The sequence below is a fragment of the Phymastichus coffea genome, unplaced genomic scaffold (assembly GCF_024137745.1).
Source record: "Phymastichus coffea isolate CEN01 unplaced genomic scaffold, Cenicafe_Pcof_1.1 PCOF00155, whole genome shotgun sequence".
NCBI classification, from domain to species: domain Eukaryota; kingdom Metazoa; phylum Arthropoda; class Insecta; order Hymenoptera; family Eulophidae; genus Phymastichus; species Phymastichus coffea.
This window is the reverse complement of record NW_026706966.1, coordinates 211,090-233,851: the sequence shown is the minus strand read 5'-3', so window position 1 is coordinate 233,851 and position 22,762 is coordinate 211,090. Positions and strand designations below refer to the sequence as shown.

At 44.4% G+C, this 22,762-nt stretch overlaps 2 protein-coding genes across 8 annotated transcripts in view; both read left to right on the top strand.

Annotated features, from left to right (window-relative positions):
• Positions 1–10,047, top strand: part of LOC131672606 (FERM domain-containing protein 5) — a 30,201-nt gene extending 20,154 nt beyond the window's left edge. For 3 of the 7 annotated variants that reach the window (XM_058949951.1, XM_058949948.1, XM_058949952.1), the window contains 4 exons: positions 1,431–1,660; positions 2,452–2,619; positions 3,815–4,315; positions 5,465–10,046. In XM_058949951.1, coding sequence (XP_058805934.1) covers positions 1,431–1,660; positions 2,452–2,619; positions 3,815–4,315; positions 5,465–5,964 — 1,399 coding nt within the window. In that variant the 3' untranslated portion in view covers positions 5,965–10,046. Of the gene's footprint in view, positions 1–1,430; positions 1,661–2,451; positions 2,620–3,814; positions 4,316–5,464 lie in introns of all 7 variants that reach the window. The other 4 variants (XM_058949950.1, XM_058949949.1, XM_058949947.1 and 1 more) reach the window with 4 other exon arrangements.
• A 2,048-nt stretch (positions 10,048–12,095) lies between these two features.
• The window catches only part of LOC131672628 (unconventional myosin-Ie-like), a 34,152-nt gene continuing 23,485 nt past the window's right edge, over positions 12,096–22,762 (top strand). Inside the window, exons 1-10 of the mRNA XM_058949991.1 lie at positions 12,096–12,382; positions 19,910–20,035; positions 20,320–20,409; positions 20,909–21,003; positions 21,072–21,249; positions 21,553–21,715; positions 21,797–21,904; positions 21,975–22,103; positions 22,314–22,510; positions 22,584–22,751. Coding sequence (XP_058805974.1) covers positions 12,380–12,382; positions 19,910–20,035; positions 20,320–20,409; positions 20,909–21,003; positions 21,072–21,249; positions 21,553–21,715; positions 21,797–21,904; positions 21,975–22,103; positions 22,314–22,510; positions 22,584–22,751 — 1,257 coding nt within the window. The 5' untranslated portion in view covers positions 12,096–12,379. The remainder of the gene's footprint in view (positions 12,383–19,909; positions 20,036–20,319; positions 20,410–20,908; positions 21,004–21,071; positions 21,250–21,552; positions 21,716–21,796; positions 21,905–21,974; positions 22,104–22,313; positions 22,511–22,583; positions 22,752–22,762) is intronic.

Genomic DNA, 22,762 nt, shown 5'->3' with positions numbered 1-22,762 from the left:
GCGCTCACGGCTTTTATAATAATAATGTCGCGTTTGATATACTCTTCGATAATGAAAAAAAAAACCAGAAAATCACATATTTTCTCTTTGTCAAGGAGACTCGAAATTAATTTTGCGCCCAACCGATCGGAATTATTCTCTCTTTTTTCGACGGCAATATAGGCGCATTGGAGATTCGCAAAAGAACGCCTCTGCGCGTTTTCGTCTCTTTTTGTTCGCCATTCACTGAATTTTTGCGATATTGGCTTTTGCCGGCCTACTTTTTTTCCTTGAGTTTTTTCAATGCAGTGTACGCTTTTATCGTCCTAAACCTCTCTAACATTATTGCGCGTGCTGAGAGAAAATCATACCGCGTGCTTTCGTGCCTGCAGCAGGCTTTCGATAAAGGCAACGACGTGCGCTGATGTATTAAAGTGGCACAACGAGCTCGCAGCTTTAATAAAAATTTGATTGAATTTCAACGAGAGGCTCTTCAGTGGCGCAAGTCTACTCATTCGCGTTGCGCGCATTGCACGCGAAGTACGGCGCGATAATGTCGTAGCTGCGGCATGAAAAAAGCTGGAAGCACGTCAATTAGGTATCGATCGGGATATCGAGTCAAGATTTTCCGTGCAACGTCTCACGGTCGCTGGCAGGTTAGTCACCGACAATGCCAAAGCCAACACGCTAATTGACCGCGCGCCAACGCCAGCGCCTGCAGCGGGACAAAAGGAGGGCAGGGACGCGCGGAGCCGGAAAATCTCGTTTGCCGCGAGTCCGCGGCCGCACGGAACTCGAAACAAAGCTCGCGGCACGCGTAACGAGCTCGACGAGACGTACGACGCCCGCCGGGAAAAATGACCTGTTGTATTAGGACACGGCGACGCTTGTCTATTCGCTTGGCCAGCGTCCAAGGGCTTCAACGTGCAATCGTCGGCTACTCCGCGCTCGACCCCCTTTTTCCCTCGCTGCGCGTATTTACTTGTTGAGTCTTGGGAGAGGGTGCCGAGGATCGATGGCGATGCTCGTAACGAGGGTTCGACGAAAGAGTACGGAGAGGATAATTGTGCTGCGAACGCCTAATGACAAATCCCCGAGGCTACTCTACGCGTCGTACACATTTGAACGTCTCGGTTTTCTTCGAGTTACGACGTGGAATTCGTTAGCGACGACTGTCACTTCACGTTATTGTTACTGCCACTTACTCTTCGGCCGCGTGAACGTTTTCAATACTAGATAAAGTGCGCCTGTCGTACATATACGATAGGCCAATGAGCGTTACTCCTTCGTTATCTTCCGGTACGAGAAAACAAGAGAAAAAAAGTACAAGCCCCCCCGCCGAGCAACTATCGACTTTGATATGGAAACGCCAGTTGTCGCTTGTATCTTTTCACGAAGCCCCGATCGTCTTCGAAATTAACCAAATGACTCGACGATAAATAATCTCACAGGCTGCCACGTGCCAAGGACGCGCCGGTGATGTCTGGCGGTTCGATATTCTCGTGGGGCACAAAGTTCAAGTATACCGGGCGCACGGAGCGCGAGGTGCTTGAGCAGACGGGTCCACTGAGGAAGGAGGATCCACCGCCGATTCAGCGCTGCCATTCCACTGGTCTCCGAAGGAAAGCCAGCAGCGTTCCTGCTACCCCCAGCACACCCAGTCAGGATCTTGTTGAGATTCGTTAGTACACAGCTCCAAAGGCTGATCATATGCTTCTCATTGCTCGATTTCATCATTCATCTCTTTACACAAGGACTTTTCCATTATATGCAACTTTTCCTCTATTTTTCTTTCGTATCTTTCGTATCTTTCGTATCTTTCGTGTTATAGCCTCGAAGATTTAATTATTACTGTATACGTTTAGATGGCACGTACCTTAGATTTCTGTCACACGCAACAAGAATCAAACGGTGTTTATGAAATAGCTTGACACTTTTACCAACAACTACAAACAACTACAAACAGTGTAGCATGGCTGTTGTTCTGTAGAATTTTTTCAGTCTCTTCGATCATTCGTCAAATCACTTCTTTTCAAAGTCACTACACTCTGTCGAGCTGTTTTGTTTTAATCAAAGTTGCGAGACACACGGGAAATTCACTTTGCCACTTCGCCTGGGAGCTCGCCCGTGTCGATCGATGCACTTTGCGGGAAAAAAAAACATCCTCGGAAAATGCTTCGCACAGCGAAGGCGACCACCTGCCAATCAAACCGACATCAATCCCGCCCAACCCAAGCCACCAAGCATCAAGTCATTTGCAAGCGATCATCGAGCGAAGGCAACGATTCTCGCGCGTGTAGCCGCGCAATCGTAAAAACGATCGTTGACCAACTGCGCGGCCAAAGCACACTCGTATATACATACTGAAAATACTGCGAGCTTGTCGATGTACACCCACACGAATCGATTCCCCCTGTCAGCGAGAAACAGACTAAAAAGGTCGTTTAAAATGGACTCATGTTGCCGATGCAGGGTATTCGAGTTTGCCACGGAGTTGTCACAGCGCGGGCCTCGACGGCGCTGGCATGTCCGACATCGGCGGTGGCATGCCACTCAGCTCGCCTTACTGCCCCGACAACACTCTACCCTTACTCGAGACCGTCTCCGAGGACCAGGAGATACACGCCAGGAGGAACAATGGTTAGTTATGTGTTTCCGGTTTGGCGTTCATTTAATTTTCCTTTTCGGACGGGCAAGGACATGGCTTTCCGATCGTTCGCGTTTTTGGATCCTTCGTTTACCTCGAAAATTCCTGCTGATGGATTTGTTTTACACGAAAAAACAATGGCACTGCGCGTAAAATCGACGATTTCCAAGTCCTCTACGAGTTCGAATCATGTGATTCGAGGATTCACCCTGATTTTCATTATTAATTTTCATGTTCTTTTTTTCCAGTTTACAAACTTCCGAATTAATAATTTAATTTCTTCTTTTTATTTATAATTTTTTTCGATATCTGCCCGTGTTTGTTCAATAATGTTCTCGCGCGAGGCACTTGAAAGAAGCAACAAAAAAGAACAATGATTTTTGTGCGTGACAATATACAAAGCGATCCTGTTATCTTTTTCGCGTCGTACTGTAGAAATGCGATTCGCTTGAAAGGCTTTCGAACGCTCTTGAATTGGAAACGTTAATTGAAATGGAAAAACAAGTGTTTCCGCAAGAAGGGTAAGTCTGAATCTGTTTTACGCGACACGACGAAGCTTTCCGCACGTAAAAGTATCACGCAAAAGAGTTACAGGATCTGTACAAACGCGTATACCGACATTATATACAGAACCTATAATAATGTTGCACAAAGGTACATTACTAGAGATCTGGAGATATCTTCATGACTAGAGTCGCGAGTAAATTCGAAAACACACTCGGCGATGACAACAATAATTGTGCATGCTGAGTGGCCGGCGGCACAGGGAGTATTGTCATCGGCGAGAATAGTCAGCAACTATATCTGCATGTGTTTATTCTGTTCTTGTGGTGCACGGAAGCAAAGTCAGCTCGGCTTCGCTTTATCTCTCGCACTGTCTATATCCGTGCTCTCGACTGGCTTTTATACTCTACATCAGCGCTCGAGTAATCGTATGGCATATACTTAGCTTCCGAACGTCTGAAGTGTGCGAGCGATTCGGCGAGTCGCGCCCATGCCTCGATTCAACGATGCGGAGGTGCATCGGTCAGCTATTGTGCTGCTGCGCGTGGTGGTCGGAGCGCAAGGGCGAAAGGAGCCTCGGCGAATCGCTTCGTCCGTGTGCGCTTTCTCGCATTGATACTTTACTTTTTTGCCCTCGATCCCCTCTCTCCCTGCCCGTTTCTCTCTTTATTTATCTTTTTATAGCTTTAGACGATACGAATGCGCATGCGAGTGCCACCACCACAAGTACAACCTGTAACACGACCACCACGAACGCCACCACAACCACCACGACCTCGTCCTCGACCTCGAGTCTCGTCACCACGACAATAAAAATGCCAATAAAATTCCCAATGTGCACGCGTCCGCTACAAGCTCTCTATAGTCAGAGAATCGTGATAGGCTCGGAGGAATTGAACGACGGCCGGGATATCGGTAGCGTGGTGCGCCAGAAAATGTGCGACGTGCTCGACTCGAAAAACCCCAAAATCGTCAGGACCACGGCCATCATCTTGAGGCGCTCGTTCGCACCTGCCAAAGCCCGCGTCCGAGCGCCTCCTGCCGCCGCCGACGCCAGCGCCGCCGCCGACGCCGACGCCGCCGCCGCCGCCGAGCGAGCGCCGTTGCCCAACGGCGACGTCAGGACGAGGCTGACCCGCAGGCTGAGCAGGCCCGCGACGGACACTGACCATGTCGACGGTACAGGTGAGAGCGAAGACCGTCACCAACAACATCCCTCCACCAACCACCCTCTCTCTTTTTCTTCGCATCTCTCTCGCGCGTCCGCGGGTCTTCTGAACGATCATCCTCGAGGCTCGCGGGCGATCGTTCACGACACCCACCGGACGCAACCCCGACAGCATCATGTTACGGACGTGACGCCCACATCGGAAGATCAGACAGTCGGATGGTGCTCTCGGACGCGCCCGCAAGACCCGACCGTACATCCATCCTCCAAAGTCGCATTCGCCAAACTCTCTCGCACGCACACTCCTTCAGTGTACCATACAGCTCATCTCAGCTTCTCGTAGCCTAGATTATATTCCCCTTCGCTGTGCCGCACACACATCTCGACGTCTCGCAAATGCCATGCAGCGACGCTGCCTCTCGACGTGCACTCGAACGAAGCGCGACGCCTTTAGTGCGACGACCCGCGCAACTTGTTACTAACCGCTGTGTGCATCAGTTGTGTACCTCCATGCATCCATCCCACCCTGCATCTCCTTTTTGTCAATCGTAGATCCAAGTAGCTCGGCTTGTTCTAGTTTGCGTGCTGTTAGAATGACTTTTTATGAATATACTTCAATTAGCTACGCTTTTATTATATCGAGTCAAATGTACATTGCTATATATATATACTTGGTCGAGGCTCCGTTAAATATTCTGCATGACATGCTGTTTCTGCTCTGTCTTACTTACGTCAGCGATTTCTTTCGACATAGAAGATATCTCAGCCAAACATCTTGCGATCAGGTTTACCTGTGATGCATGTGATTTCAGTCGACTGACGACTGCTCGGTAGAACGAGATCGCCGAGCTCGTTGCGTACAATTGATCAGCACGAAATGTGAATATCGAAAGCAGGTTAGATTAAGCGACGGCAGTCACACTGCCTTGGTTTGTCGCCTGCGAATGTAACGAAAGTTGACCATCATCCGCATCACACGTCACGCGAACCAAACGAATTGTTCGTTTTCTTTCGGAAATGTTTCGTAGGCTACATTTGCCGAACGAGGATGATTCAAGAGTCTGGCAAAGCCACAATGAACGGCAATTCTACGGGAAAAGAGTCAGTCTGCGATGGTCGATGAGCCAGGCGACACGGACTAACCACACCTTTCAATCTGTCCACAGTAATGCCGCACGATTTCGACAACGACTACTACTTCCGCGACTCGTTCGATCACTCGTCCTCGGAGTCGCAGCTGCTCGACACAGGCAGCTTGGGCACCAAAATCGGCCCCCACGGCAGCAGTCATTCTATCACCCCCGTGCCCAAAATGCAGCGCTTGCAGAACTCGAAAATCGGCACCGTCATCCAGGCGACTCCGTCGTCGTTGGCGAACGCGACGGCAGCGCTGCCGTCGACGTCGCGCCACCGCACCGCCATACCTGCGACGACCAGTGTGGCCGGCAACACGCGCCTGCGAATGCGCACTGTACGCTTCGTCAAACTGTTCATACCGGCGCTCATGCTGACTATCACTGTGCTGTTCATCGTCACGGTTCTGGTGTTTGAAACGGACTCCAAGTTGTTCGAGGGTTTAAGAAAGACCCCGGAAATGGTGGCGCTGAGGTCGCAGTACTACGCGCCCATTAAGAACTTTCTCAGGACCAAGCTAGGCCTCTTTTGATTACAATGGCTCGAGGAGGGCCATGCTACTGCGTCGTCGTTGCTCGTCACGTAGACCATTATTGCCTGCCTTGCCTTTGAATTCTCGCTTTCGTTACCATCTCGATTTATTCGACGTCTATTTCGGCTCAGGCTACTCCATCTTGCTTTCTAAATTTTTCGAATCGTCATTTCATTTATCATCCGAACATATGACAAATTAGCTTACTAGTAGTTGTTAGTAGATTTATTCGATTCTATTTGTAGCGTCTGTAAAAAGCCACGAGCATCGTGTCTTTCACAGCTGGTTGCCCTTCATTGGGCAGATTATTATTTAAACAAAAATTGATTTCTCGATATTTAGCTCAACGCTGACACAACGCAGACAAAGAATCGTTGGTTGGAAACTCGAACGAATCACAAATTGTTGATTAGTAAAGGTCTTGAATGGTGTCTTCGACCTAGAATCGATTGATATATTTCAAATGTTGAAACTTGCAAATAGGTAGGCGTATAGGTCTACTGTTTCGATTGAAAGTGTTTAGAAACGTAAAGGAACCTATAATGCGTAAGTAAAATATGCAATGCATTCAATGCAAATTTCTCGGCATTATTTTTTTCATGAGTATCTTTGATTCATCGATATTATTTTAATGCTTGTAATTACCGTTCAAACTTGTCAATTTTTTGAATGATAGCGGCTGAACATTTGAGAACTTTTACATTAGAAGTTTGTATTCGAAACGCGCGTTTCGAGCATTTACATAACTTTCAAAAAAGTTTACTCGATTTTTTCTCGCAATAAACAATCGAAGAGCCGCTTGTACTATATTAGCAAACATATTTTTCAGCTTTAATTTTTCAACACCTTCGAGGAGAAAATTTTTTAAACACTTATTGCAAACTTAATTGATCCAAGTGCCAATGTGAGGTGAGCAATGACGAGTAAAATTACACGAAAGATTTTATTTTTCCCTATTTAAAAAAATTTCATTACTTAAACTATATTCATAATAAAAACAGCCTGAGAAATCAAATATTAAATATCTTTTCTTTAGTACGATTTCAAATAGTCTTCCGGAGTAATTGTCAGAATGAAGAATCTATTGCAAATTTTTTCTGTCTTTATATTTTACACTAACTAAACTAAAGGTAAATATCAAAAAGAAAAAAAAAAAGTAAATCATATTAACTGGATGATAAAATATTTCTATTGCTGCACCAAACTTTGGGCATGTGTAATGTACATACAATAATAATAAACATAATATTGATATATAAATATTAGATCGGTAGAAAAAATGTTTCCATTAGTTTCGTTTCTAGAAAATGATGCAAAATAAGTAGGTAAACAAATCTATATAATCGCAATGATCAACGAAGAAGCAATGCTGGCATGTGAATAGTATACAAATTTTCTTATTTCTTGCTCGATAATATTTATTGTATACTTCCGTTTTACTCGTCAAAGAGAGTATTTTTTTCGTTGTAATAAAAAGAAGTTTAACGAACAAAACTTTGTTGCTCGCTACGGTTTTGCGAATACCGTTATTGTACAAATGGGTAAACTTATGTTTCCGAACGTCAAGTCGATTGCGAATGAATTGAAGGACAAAACAATCAAACCAAATAGTTACATGATTTGTTCTACATTACGTACTTATGCATAAATCAAGTTGAATTATCCATTTTTCCTAAAAGTGCCTATAATGCTGTCCTCATAGACTCTTTGCAACGCAAGCAAATTATGTATGATAAAGAAAAATATTTGAAACGAAACAAAGAGTTAGCACTGGCTAATTAGCGTGACGATCAACAAAAACTTCGGTGAGGTTTATCTCGATCTGTGTCCGTATACTTTGAACCGAAATAAAAGAATGCTAAACTACGGATCCCACGTGGTGCCGAAGATTGATGATTGACAACCACTCTGCCCGATAAATAATGCAATATTTTGAACACTCAAATCAGCGCCGATCTATGCGTATACAAATTGTACAAGAAAGCATGTTTTTTTTTGTTCTTTGCAATGCCGCTATTTCTACTAATGATATAAAAAAAATAGAATATTATTGTTATCACGTGCATTGTGTATATTAACGGAATAATTTGTATACTAATTTTTCGACTGAGAAAGACGTCTCGCGATTTCGTCACGCGACTGTATAAATAAACGGATGTCAATTGCAATATATAGCATAATATTATTAACATGGATTATGTAGAGAGTTATACAATTTTAGGAACACAAAGTTAACAAAAGTTCAAAGTCTTAGGATCAAAACGAACCATTTGATTTTTGAAATTAATTTTCTTACTGTAACGAAAAATGAAACGATCTAATCACTGATTCGTAATCAAAAATACATGCGACATAAAATGAGAAGTCTATTGAATAATAACATTAGTTTCACTTTTATAAAAGAAGACTGAATAATTGAGTTAAGAAATTTTCAATTGTATTGCTTATTATTCAGCGTCAACTATTGAGATATACGTAGAAAAGATAAATGATCAAATAAGTTATATAAGAGACGAGAAAAGCATACAAAAACGTGGATGAGGAAAATCAAATATTAGATAAATTTACTGCATGTAAAACATAAAGTGAAACAAGCGTATTGAAACAAGCATATAATAGAAAATAAAATGCAATAGAAATCACAACGGATAATCACAAACTACAATAGTTTAGTTAAGCTTTGATAAGAAAAAGTATTCGTGTGATCGTTACATTCTATTTGTCTTTTAATTTTTATTTAGATTTTATAATTTGTATTGACCTTGATGAGTTGATCTTTACTTAAAGACTACGTTATGTTTGCTGCAGCAATTAGTTTAAATGTTTATTTTTTTTCTTGTACATAATATTTGAATAACATAGTATATTCTCATATAGCAATTTTCTGCTACTGTAATTTTCATTCTATACCACATTATTTCATATGGAATAGAACAATTATCTGTAAATGATTAGTTAGAGAAAAGTATTTTATTTTCTTTAGCATGTTTCTTTCGATTAGGTGACAATTTCTACGAGGCAATGTTTGTTACTGTAAATTTTCAAAAGCTAGTACAAAATGTATAATTTTTAGTGTGAAAATCGTATTTAATGTAGTTGCTATTTAACATAAATTTAATAGGTCGTAAATAAAAAAACAAAGGTTCTTTGATGGATTTTAATTTTGAAATTGTATGATGTTCTAACAAACGGAATAATTCAAAAACTAGTCTCTACGCACTTTAAAGTCTACTCAAGTTATAAACCGTCTCACTTTATGCAGGTCGACGTGTATGCTTTGATTGACACTTTGGATTATGCTAATAAACGATAAAATATGGGAAAAAATGTGAATTTCAACACTGAATAGATGTACATTTACGCCACTTGATAACTTTTTCAAAAAATAAAAACATAAATAAACCAGTGATAATTATTGCAACAAAAAAAACTATAATACGAAGTCCATAAACACTTTATATACCAAAAAGAAACAATCATCACTTTTTTAATGGATAATTGTGGGAGTTTTTTGATGTATTGCGATTTAGCACGTAAATGAGGCTTGTAGTGACAACAAATGTTCAATATTGCGCAAGACGTGCATCCATGTACATTAATTAAATGAAAACCATTTTTTGTATCATTGAAAAGAAAAGTTTAGTCGGCAAAAGAGTGAGTGGATGATATGAGAACAAACAAAAACCTGAAACAGTCTAATTTCCGCTAATCAAAATTTATTTGTCAACCTTTGAACACTTTTGTAAGCTTGTCCAAATGAAATCCTAGTCATGTGTACTTAAAAGAATATACGCGGCAAAGGTCAAAACAAAGGAAAAACAACGCGTAAGGTCCATGAAATATTTAATACCGTCATTTGCAAAAGAGAAAAAAAAATGGAATGTAAATATATAATGTTTTGTAATGCAAAATTTATTACGAAACTTGGCTTTAACGAATTGTATAACTGGCTTATATATTATATTATTATTAAAAATACAGTTAAAACAAAAGACAGTTTATTATTTTTTCTGCAATAATTTAGAAATCATTATTATACAATGTACGAATATTTTATTTATCTGATTACAGGCTGAAAGAATACGTGCATATATCACAAAACCACATACAAAAACTTACTTATCAAAAGTAACAGACATGTTCAATTCATTGTATGAGTCTATTTGTATGTGATATAATTGTGATCTGTCTTAATTTATCATATGCTAATACGTTATTAGAAGTATCATGTATAAGAATTTCAAAATCATGACATCTATAATCATTACTTTATATTTCGTTGGATCGCTTTAGCCGTTTGAGCTATTCCAATTATCAAAGTTCCAATCATAAAAAAAACCATATCAACTTGGCGAATTGTTATAATAAAACTTATTCTTTTTGAACCTTCACTCCATGCATCAGTCCAATATTATATGACCTCAATACATTAGAAATAATCTCCACTCCAATGTGTGATTCGCTGTCATTATGTCGCGAACCACGCTTATCTCATAATCGAAAATGCGTAATGCGTGTAAGGAACGCACACTTTATAAAGCGTCGTTTTATTCTCTACTCAAGTGCCTGCCAACGCGAAGACCGATTGCGATTGACGAATTTTCTGTTCATCTTCACGGACGAGCAACAAGCGCACGATTTTTACTGCCGCCAGTACAGAATCCTGACATTTCTTCGACATTGCGCGTCGCGCCCAAAAGAAGCTCGCGCGGATCTCACGGGCGACGCGCCAATTGCGCAATTGGCGCGCGCAGAGGGAAATATCAACGCGAGCGTGCTCGCGTATCACGGATGCGTCATTCGCGGCGAAGGACCGCGCGCCTTTGGATCACTTGAGAAAGCACTCGGAAGGCGCTTGTACGGCCAAGTGTTGTTTTCATTCTTCCGGGCGATGCTGTGGCTTTTTATCTTAAGCGAAATCGGGATGAACGTACGGATCGCCGGTTGTCGGCGCCAATTGACGACGTCTCGAGGACGAGAAAAAGTTAAAGCGGATGCGTGACGCGGGTCTCGCAATTTAGCTTAGCTTTAGTCGATTGAGTAACGGCTTTACGCAGCCCACTTTTCTGTTGCTACGAACGGCGACTAACCTTCGGAATCAGAGGACTGCTGTCGCCAAGCCCCGATGTCAGTGCGACGATGACCGGCCGATCGCGCGGCCGCTTTAATCGTCGCACTGACATCGCTTGCCGAGCGATGGCGAACAAAGCGCCGGGCAAATCATTCGGACTGCGCGGAGAGCGGCTGCAGATCAAAGGGAGGGCAAGTGTAGACGGCAGTCTCGCGACGCGGCGATCTTTGCGGGAAAGCCGCGGTGCTGGTCGTCGGCTGCGCGTAAAACGGCGAGGCAAAAAAACCGACCGCCGGCACGCTCGTCGACCGCGCGTCGCAAGTGGTGCGCCTGAGTCACGCGCGCGCGCCAGATGCTGGATTTCGGCGATTATTTCTGTCGACGGTTTTTTCTTTGCCAAAATCAAATTTTCCTCGCCCGCGGTGCGAGCGTCGAAGAAACGATTTCGTATTGCGAGCGAAGGTGTTTTCAGGGCATTCAAGTTCAATGAGATCCAGCTGCGGCTGCTTTCGTATTATAGAATCGTGCGATTTCTACAAAGAATCCGATGGTGAAATGATATTTGCATACTTGCGGTCGAGTTGCGTATTTATCACATAAATAATTTATTTTACGATATATTAATACGCTGCAATAATAAGAAGCGTAAGTTTTGGAGTTGGTTTACTTCGTTTTAAACGCGTTCTTAAGCTTCGGTTGTTCGTACCAAAATAACCGCTGTATATATTGTGTTTTAAGTACCGAATATGAATAATACCCAACTACAATCTCCAACGATAATAAAAACAACAAAACACGCAATCCATTTTACACACGTTTCATGAGATTTATTAAACGGATTAATGAGTAGTTCGCGAAAAAAGACAAGCAGGCTCACGGTTTATTCGACGAAAAAGGGAAAAGAGAGAATCGAAAAAGAATCGTCGAAAAGTTGCACGCTCCCCTCTACAACGTATGCACATGACGCGAAGGCAGGCAGCGCGTCATCAATATAGCAAAGTGTGCGTAAGCCGCCTCTCTCCGTCCTTGTCTGCGGCAGTCGCGCGGCGCCAGCTGTACTGCCGCGAGCGCGTGTCAGTGTCCGTTGGGCTGTCGGTCGCGCCGCAACAGACCTCGACGTTTTGCGCGCGAGTGCGCGACAGTGGTGAATTCGTCGGAGATATCGGCGCCGAGATCGTTTGCTGTTTTCACCCGACGATGACATCTCGAGCTTGTTGCTCGTGCGCGCGCTGAATTACGATTGAAGCATCGATCCGTTGTGCGCGCGCGTGCTACGCTCGGCCGTGGAAATGAAGCTGGAGTGACGAATCACGACGCTCAGCAGAAGAGAAGAAAAACAGCAACATGGTGAGCGCGACACGGTGTAGTCTGCTCCGTTTAGTTACGCGTTGCCAAGGCAGGTGCGCGCGCGCGCGCGCGTGTGTGCCTGTGTATACACTGTGCGCGTACAGCCGCGAGAAAGACACGGAGCACTTTAAAACACTGCCAAGGGCAAATGTTTTCTTTCTTATATTCTCCTGTAAAAACACGTAGTTTTCTTTCGCTATTCTTAGCTCATCGATCGACTTTCCTTTTTGACCATATAGATCTGTTATCGGTATCACGGAAACGCAGTTTATTGTCGAATTTTTACAATGAATGATGCAAGTTTCATCTTATCTCCGGTGTTGCTTGTTAATCGTGAAAATAACAGCCGATTACTCACGCGTTGCTTGAAATTAAGCGGTAGATAACTATTGTTTTATGATCAGAGTTTATCAATATTCGTCAGTGCGACATCGATTTAGTTAGCAATGCCGTTGCTTTGATTTTTAATCGGTATTCAATGAATGTTGCTTTGAACGGATCTTGTTTTGTTTATTCTTTCTACGGGATGGTGGCTGTTTTATAAACTTGGAAAAGTCAACAGATTCTTCAAGTTCATTCAATTTTATTGTTGTTTTTCCTGCACTTTAAATGTCATTGCTTAGACGTCTATGTATATTTATATATCTATTTATTTATTGATCGGTGGTTCCCAACCAAAGTAGCGATTCCACGATTGATAAGATTTTTTTTTTACCCGCAAAGCTTCAGTTCGTGCTTCGCCGTTTTTGCAAGCTTGGCCCTTCGAGAAATGTTTCTCGGAAGGTTACGTACACACGATAGCCTCGTAAATATGCTTCCACTCTCAACATGCAGTTTCCTAGAAAAGTAAAAACAATCTGCGGAGCTGGAGCAGAAACGAGCCTGTAGCGCGCTGCGAAAGCAAAGAGCTACGGCACTTGGACTGCCGCAGAATATTTATCCGACAGAAAATCGTCTTTTCCGCGCCTCTGCGCTTTAAAATGTATGCCAAGCTACTTAGGTGCCGGCACGCGCGCGCAGTTTTCCAGCTGGCGATCAAACGATTGGGGAGCGCGCAACCTTATGTACTTCAGACGGTGCTTAGATACTAGGCTGTTTTGTTTTGTCGGCTTCACGGCTTTCGACGAGAGCTTTCTTCGTTGTACATAATTTGCTGAGAAATAGCGTGCAAGCCATTGCAGAGCTTTTTCGATTGTTAATAACGTCTTGCTGGCGATTTGAATCGAGTAAAATTTCCAGGTGGGATCGTATGCTCTTGAAACTTGTATTGCGAATTTCTGCAGCGTGAAACACAGCCGTCGCCTCTTCCCGGTGCCGAGCGCGCACAAACGGGCACGCGCTGAAAATCCTTGCTCCTCGTTTACGCGGTCTGCAACCGGTGCACGTAGGCGCGTATCGCTTCGTTTACGCGCGCGCCCGCGGAGGTAAAAACCGTTCCGTTTTTTCACCTCGCGTCGAGCTAACGGTCAGCGGCAAAAGGAAAGGGAACGAAATGAGCCAGCTGCATGCGATCGATCGAAGCGTGAATTTCCTCTCGCCGACGCGGCGAAATCGGCCGATCTAGCAATTGACATTGCCAGCTGTGCGCGGGGAGACACGCCGCTGTCGATCGTTGCGCGCGGCGAGTCGGATCGCCCATCGCGGAATCCAGAGCGATCGGACGAAAGAGAAAGGAAAATAAAAACGTCCGGTTTCCCTTCCGATCGCGAAAAATCGACGCTTTCTCACGCGCCGCGAGCATTGCTCAGCGAGCGCGTGCGTCGCCGCGCTGCGCGAAATTGGCAGTAAAAACTCTCGCGAGAGAGGGATACGCGCCGTGGCGATCGGCTAATGGAATCCCTGTCTCGCGAGACGGGAAAAAGCTCGCGGTTCGGCGAAACACCTCGCGAGTCCTTTTGTTTTAATTCGACGAAAGCGGAGCGCTTCGTCGTCGCCGACTTTCTCACCCGCGATCGCAATTTTCTCTTCGTCCTTCTCGTTGTCGTCCAGCAGGTACTCGCCTACAACTGGCAATCACCACGACGGAGGAAGAGTAATCACGGTAATGAACATTGGCGCGTGGTTATATACGTGCGCGTGCCGTGGGAGCAATTCGAAAAGGCGAGTGCCGAGCGAGAGATGGTAATTGTTAGCGAACGCTCGCGCTGCTGCATTCATTCCGGTTGCCTTCTTTCTTTGCGCTCCTCGTCGTCGACGCTGGTGCATCTGTCGCCTTCAAAGTCTATTCCAGTCGCGCTTCCCGACTTGCCTCCACGGCCGTTTTGGTCGCCGCTAGAGCAGCGAAAGGCGCGACGATCCGCTCCTCGTTCCTCGCGAAGCCAATTTGTAAGCGTCGAGCGCCGGCGGCGTTTGATCCGCGCCTCTATTTTTACCGAGCCCTACTTTCGCGTTAATGAACCGCGCCGCTGCGCGCAAACAAATCCCCTTGAACCGCGCGCTTCGATGCAGGCATTCACGGCCGCATTAGCACATTCTATCAATTAGCCGAGCCACACGCGTCCCCTTTGCTCTCCGGTCCGCGACAGCCGATGCGATTGGCCGGTCTTCCTTCGGTGACTGCGCGCTCGCATTCTCGTGATCTCGGGCGCGCAGCACGTGCATCGATTCAATAAAGCCGAGTGCCGACCTTGCGCGTCGATCGCGCCGCTCCGCGGGGTTTCACTCTCGCGCGGAAAACTAGTTCGATGAACCCGCGCCTGACTCACGCGCATTTGCATCCTATCCACGCCGGAAATTGGCCACTCTTTTATCCTCCGAGCAGTTCTTTTGTTGTAAATGAAAACCGTCCATAATTATTTTTTTTTCATTGCAGCCACGCGGCGACGCATCATCGACAAAATCCACGTTAGATTCAGACGCAAATACCGCGCATGAGATATGTGTGTCGAGTCGACGCGCGCGCGCACGCACCTTGTCGTTTTTCTCATTTTTCTCATTTTTCTCACGACGAATGGAAAACAAAGCGATAAAAGGTGGAACGTCGCGCACGATCCCATTGTCGGCGTACGCACGTGCTCGTCAACCCGTATCCTACTTCCCGCGGGTGGCAAGGACCCAGGCCACGAGCGTTCCTCCGCCGCAGCGCAATCGTTCGACGCTCGCGCGACTCGTGCAATTACCTCGTTAGCTTTTGTGACGCGGCATTGGCAGCCGGCGCATTTGAATGGGAGCGTGACGGATGGAGTTGCGCTTAGCGGTCGCGTCCAAGAATTACGAAGGAGCGAGGAACGCTTGCTCGCGAAACGTCGATCTAGCGCATTTCGTTGTGGGCTCGCGCGCCTCGGCTTCTGTTCTCCTCGTCGCGGCTCGTTCTTTCTCTTTTTTTTTTCGAGCATCGGCAATGCAGTTTTTGCGCGCTTCACTGCGCCCACGCTGTTCACCTTGCCAGTGGCTCTCGATGTTTGTGTGCTTTCGCTTTCACTCGATTCTTCGTCGCTGAGCTTCTATTCTTCCATTCGCGCGCTGGAAGAGTTTCGCAATGAGTTTTTTCTCGCGTTTCATTTAACTCAACTGCGTTCGGTAATGTACCGTCTTCAACACTCCGTGCGTGGGTACTCGACTTTACGAGTGCTCGAGCATGCCTAAAGTTTCGTCCTACGCAGTTTGTATCGAAAAATGAAGTTAGACATACGCGCAAGAAAGTGACTTCACCCTCGCTTCGCTCGAGCGCAAACGTCCACGAGAGGCTGAAATTACTTTCTCGCACTAATATCGCAATGTACTATTTCTTTGATCGCATGAATGTAATAAATATAAAGGTGAATATAACAAACTCCAGTCGGTATTGATAGAGGAAAAGCGCCTCGTCGTAACTAATCATTAGGTGCATGACATGTAGTAATCGCGCAACGAACCACAATGACTCATATCTCGCTCGCGCGTGCTGCGATCTCGACGCGGAGTCTCGTGCTGCTTGCCGGCAACCAGGAAGCCAAATGGTGCTCGTGCGTCTATAACAAGAACATCCGGAAATAGAGTGGATGCACGTGGGCATTAGGCGAGCAGGCGCGAGAGGTCGAGGGACCTTCTGTTGTGCGCTTTGTTTGGCGCTCGCCATGTTTGCTGGTTTCCTCGAGATAGAGATGATTGAAAGAGATGCTGTAAATAAGCGTTCTGTCGCGTCAGTAGGCTGTTGTTATTTTTACGACAAGCTACTATTTACGGGCGTGTGTTAGAAAAGATATAGACTAGCTTTTAAGCAAAACTGATGAGCTCTACGTAGGAAGTTTTTTTTTTTATCAAAGTTCTTCAGATATCAATATTGGTACAGGTTTCCTCGATATTTTTTCAATCGAAAATTATTGCCGATAACTCGATACGGAGAAAACGATGACGGCGTTCGACTGTAACGATTCGACACAAGAAACTCTCACTTTGTTAAAGAAAAAAAAAATAGAAAAACGGAAACAATGCCACTGCACGCACCGACGCATATCAAACCATCAGGTCGATTGCCTACAGTCTTTAATAATCTAGGTTTTCGCACGAGCGACACTCCTATCTGGCGTGCATGACTCACATGGGTTATCAATAGAGTCGCGTAATAACGATGGTTTTGCACAGATGGCCGTGCGTACGATTGCGCACGCTGTCGCGCCACGTCAAGATGCGCCGATTGTTCGTTGGTGCCAAGTTTGTTTGGGTCACCGCGTCGCGCGAAACCGAGTTGGCAAATAACGTCGAATATCATCGAAAGCGAGCTGCTTTCCGTATGCGCGGTCGAAACAACGCGACCGATTGGTCAACCGTGCCAAACTCGACAATCGATACGCGAACGCGAAACAAAAAAAGAAGGCACTCTTCCTGCTATCGACAATAGCCGAAGCGGCAGGCGGCGATTGCGAGAGTTAAAGTGCTGCAAAGGCAGGCGTACAGCGGAACTGCGCTGGAGAGCGCTTCTCCTCTGCCGCGCACCAACCGTAGAAACGTCGTGGCCGGAAGCGTGAAATCACGCTTTAAGGCCTCTCCCTCCTTTCTCCTTTTCATCATCTTTGCGTGCTCGTGGCGTCTCTCGCCGCGATTATCTTGCGTGCGACGCGTCGCGGCATTGCTCGAACGTTGTCATTTGCAAAGGCTGCAGTCGAGAAGAAAACTGGCTTCTCGTTATCGGACCGACCGCCAAGAGTAGTTCTGCGCCTCGTATGGTTGCGATTTGTATAAGCCAAGGAAATGGTTTTCTTTTCTTTCCTCGCGAGTTAGACGTACGTTTTGGTTTACTGTTAGATCCGACTGGTTTTTCGAAGGCGAAGGCTAGCTTCGGCGACTACGGTTGTGAGTTCGAGCTATCGTTGTATATTCCGAGCGACTGAAACAACGAGTGCAGTGTCGGGATTGTTAGAATGCGCATCTTAACTGATTGTAGCCTCGGGCGATACGCGTGGATTACTTTATTCGGAGTAAGTGGAGCTGCGCTATCTCCGAGCTAATCTCAAACATTAATCTGAAAATCGGACTGTTATCGATGTCTGTACTTTGCGAACGAAAATTTAATTGTTTTATAAAATAAAATATTGCGATATGTGTGACTTGAGTCATAAATATTCTACGACATTTTTAGCATTGCCGAGCTTAAATCAGCTCTTACCGTTCGTTCTTCAACCTCGCGGTCCGAAACTGAGACATTTTGAGTCGCGGATAGGCCACTGCTGCTGTTGAAGTTAAGCCGCGATGTGCTGTAAAAGAAAAAAAAAACATCGCATAATTCCAGCCGAGTGCTTTTCCAGGGGCGAAACGAGACGGAATCTCGCAGTCTGCACCAGGCAGGTCTCCCTTTCAGCAAGTCGCTTTTGCTATATTTAAAGGCGGCGTTGCATTAGCGTCGTCACGCGGCTGATTACCGTGCCACTAGTCCGCTGCCGTCTCGCCGCGGATAAGTGGCTCACTTCTCTGTCTCTCTCTCACTGTGTCTCTTTCCTTTCCGCCCGCGGAAGAGCTCGTTAGGTATATGTGTGCAAGGGGGGAGGGGGAGGACGACGCCGCATTGTATTTCTGTCGCGCGACGCCGGCGTAGCTGTAGGCTTGCGCCTCTCCAAATTTCATTTCCAGCTCTTTACGTGGAAAATAAATCGTTCGCTCCTTCGATCGTCATTTCTGAAGCTTCGAGGCAAAATGTCGTACGTTAAAACACGCCAAGTTGCAAAAGACGCCGTGCAAAGGGGAATCGATCGTTTAAAATATACAAATCGCCATAGTTTGAATACAAAAGAGTGTTGTATGAAATCGAGTGATGGAAATTATCGTAAAATCGCGCACGGAAAGGAAAAGAGATTTCTCAATGGGCGCACAGTCACATATACGCGAACTGAAATAGCAGTCGTCAGAACAAGGCTAATGTTAATGAACGAACACCCGTAACGGTACGACGATTCACGCGCGTTGTACTCATTTCTCTCTCCCTTTATAGCACCATGTCATTGAGCTCAGTAATAACGTATTATGTCAAGATTTGCAATTCAACTCGCGCGTCTATTCACTTAAATTCTTCGAGCGCCTCAAGTGGAACTGAATAATTTCGATTCGGCATCTTTAAATTGACTCGCCCACCCAAATAGCGATCTTCCGGTTGAACTTTCCGACTCGAGCAAAATTTTCGCGCGCGATTCGCTTGGCAGAGGCAAACAAAATTATTGTCAATGCATAAGGAAGTCGTTAGCAAACACGAATCTCCACTTTGCTCGGAACAATTTCGAGAGCGAAAGTAAACAAGCAGTCCTCGGGGCAATTTACCTGTCGGCACATTCATATGCTTCTTTTTGATTTTACGGGCCTGTGGGTAAAGAAAATAACTTTCGCAAAAATTGAAGTTGATCCGTAGAGAGCGCGGGAATTTCGTAGATTGACACGCGGAAGTGACGAAACGAGCGGCGCGGGTGGAAAATCGCTTTCGCCGGACGATCTGTCTTCTCGCCTTTTTCTTTTTGGAGATTTTCTTCTGGTGATGCAATGCCATTTACTAGGCGTCGTCGAGTGACGGTGGAGATTAATAAGGTTCGCGATTTTTCTAATGCGTTTATTCGACACGAGAGGTGGGTGTAAATGTATAGGCAGGGAACACGAGGATTGATGGTTTGGTAGGTTACTATAGTAAAGATTACTGATTGAGATGATGAACGTTTACTCATCAAACATAGCGTTAATTAGAGAGGAGGATTTATACGTAGGAGGGAAAATCGTTACGTGTAAAATTAATTGACATTGATTAAACATCGTAAATATAGGTTACATGAACAAATAGGCCTCAAATTGCTTTGTAAATACCGATTACAAGCCTATCATTATTCCAACTATCAATCGTTTATTCAAAAAAAACAAAAACATTTAATTGTTTGTTGGCAGTTCGACTTGGATGCATTCGTAACTTTAATAATCATATTACCGGTCAGAGCTGATAGCGAAGGGAAATCATGTCAATAGTTCGTGGCGAGCGTTATTCGTTTACGTTGATTTATGGTCAAGAAACAATCTCGTATGATTTATAAAAAGACCTTTGTTACGAGATGTTCACGTTAAAACAATTTTTGTCTTCAGGTGTATCACTGGCAAAGTCAGAATGTCAAAGTCTCCGGGGTGGACGACATGGTGCTGCTATCGGTGGTCACCGAGGACGCTATCATGGAGAACCTCAAGAAACGATACATGGATGATTACATATTCGTATCCTTTTTTATTATAAGTTTGAGCAGAAATGTTTTCGCGTTCAATTTCTTTAATCAAACTTACAATAATGGTTTGAAATTTTCAATTAAAAAACAAGACAAATAATGGAATTTTATGTACAGACGTGCAAATAAAAATAAAAATGGAATCGAACTCTTGTCCATTAAACTGACACCATTAGTTTCGTAAGCAATTGGGTTAACAGCGTCAATATCGATTTTATCTGATAACTGTCCAGAAGCAACTACCGTTGAAAAGATGTTTTCCTTAATGGCAAGTAGACATGCATCGGCCCCGTACTGGTGTCAATTAACCCCTTCAAACAGATGCCGTATTTCGGCGAGAAAGAAATTGAAATCTACGAGGGTGCGGTAAGTCCATTTGCCTACTTTTTCAGCCTAAGTTAATTAATGGTTGCGTGAAGGGTAATTGAAGGGAGTGGGTGGTTTTTTTTAATATTTAATGGATTGTGCACGAGAGTGTTGAAAGTATTGCTGCGGTTTCAAGAATCGGCTCATGCATAAATATTTTACATAAATATTTTACATAAATAAATGTCGTTTACGTTAGTTTGACAAGTACTTGTAGCAGCGCATGTAATGACATGAAAGGTAATTTCAATCAACGCACAGCACTTTTAGCAACGAATACCAAGCCTTTCAAAGAAAATGAAAAATACAAACGTAATATCACTGAAAAAATCGGCTGCGAGTTCAGTCGAACCCAAGCCCCTGCGACGCTGCAGCACAGCACTCGCGAGAGTACACGCAGTGCCACGTTCTGCAGGGGCATCAAAGACTTTATAACGATCTATGAATGCAATTACGAAATTAGCTAGTCAAAGTGAACCGATCAATCAATCAATTGCAGGCACCTTACGAAAATCCACCTCATGTGTACGGCCTCGCCGACGAGATGTACCGCAACATGCTGATCGACGACGAGAGCCAGTGCGTGATAATAAGGTAACATCATAGCCGTACTGGCGGTCGGCAATGAGGCGAATTGGATGGCTGCGAACTCTTTGTTACAGCGGCGAATCCGGAGCGGGTAAAACGATAGCGGCCAAGTACATAATGTCTTACGTGGCGCGCATAAGCGGCGGCGGCGAGAACGTTAGAAGGGTGAAGGACGTGATACTCGAGTCCAATCCGCTCCTCGAGGCCTTTGGCAATGCGAAAACCGTCAGGAATAACAATAGCAGTCGATTCGTAAGTGCCCTCAGTGACTTCGGCTGTAAGGGCATCTGTAAAGGAATGTTGATTTTCATGTGCTCAAGGGACTGACTAAAGATTGCGTGAACTCGCTTTTTGCTTTGAACGTCGATTGTTATTTGAAACATTTTTTTACGATACTTATAATCGGATTTATTTAATTGTTGATTTGGATATTCCTATGTTCAAGGTTTTAATTAACCGCAATTGAATTAAAGAATCGAGTTTGTGTGTAATTATTGACGATTGCATCAAATAACTGCAATTTGATTTATTAATCAATGTGTGCCATATTTACAGGGTAAATACGTTGAAATGCAATTTGGTTCTGGAGGACAGCCAAGTGGTGGGAAAATATCGAATTTTCTGTTGGAAAAGTCGAGGGTCACGCGCCACAGTCCGGGAGAGAGAAATTTTCACATATTTTATCAGTTAGTTACTGGAGCTAATTCCCAACTAAAATGTAAGGCACACATTTACAATGAGCAATTTAAAACAAATCAAAGTTGGAATATGGAAGATGATATTGTGCGTTTTTCTACAGCCGATTTTGGACTTGAGGAATTAGATTATTATGATTATTTGAAGTGTGGCGGAAACCACAAAGTCGACGGAACAAATGATGCTCGAGATTTTCAAGATACGCTGAAAGGTATATGACAAGTATTTTTGAACAAGTATTGCATAGAACAGAATGAAAAATGTTGAATGTTGTATTGTAGCGTTGAAAACGATGGGAATAGCCGATTCTGAATCAACGGATATCCTGAGGTTAGTCGCTGGAATTTTACACATAGGGAATATACAATTCTCCGAGAAAGGAAATTATTCTCAAGTCGCCGATAAAGACTGTAAGTATTCTGCGATACTAACGAGCTTCGGGACAGTTTAAAAATCACATTTCGGCTAAATAATAACTGGAAAAATAATTCAACAAATTAGTTCCGGCAAGCGTTTCCTGTGAACATTGTCATTTTCTCTCTGCTACTTAAGTTTACGCGAAAGGTCAACGAGGCGCGAAAGAACGCTCGATGAAAAATTCAGCTCTCGCTTCTCCATAGATCTTGACTTCCCGGCATTTCTGCTTGGCATCTCGCCAGAACAGTTGTCGCACAAATTGACCTCCCGCGAGTTCGAGTCCAAATGGGGAAGTCAATCGGAAAGCGTCGACCTCACCCTCAACGTCGAACAGGCGCTTTACGCCCGAGATGCACTAGCCAAGGACATTTACGCAAGGCTCTTCGATTATTTGGTCAAGGTTCATTACATTCGAGCAACTGCATTTGAAATCATTTACTGATATCATTAAGTGATATTATTTTGTATTTTAGAAAATCAATGCTGCTATGGAAACTACTCAGCAAGGACTAGAAATCGGTATTCTGGATATCTACGGATTCGAGATATTCCAGAAAAATGGCTTCGAGCAGTTTTGCATTAATTTCGTCAACGAGAAACTACAACAGATTTTCATCGAGTTAACGCTCAAAGCTGAACAGGTAAGTTATAA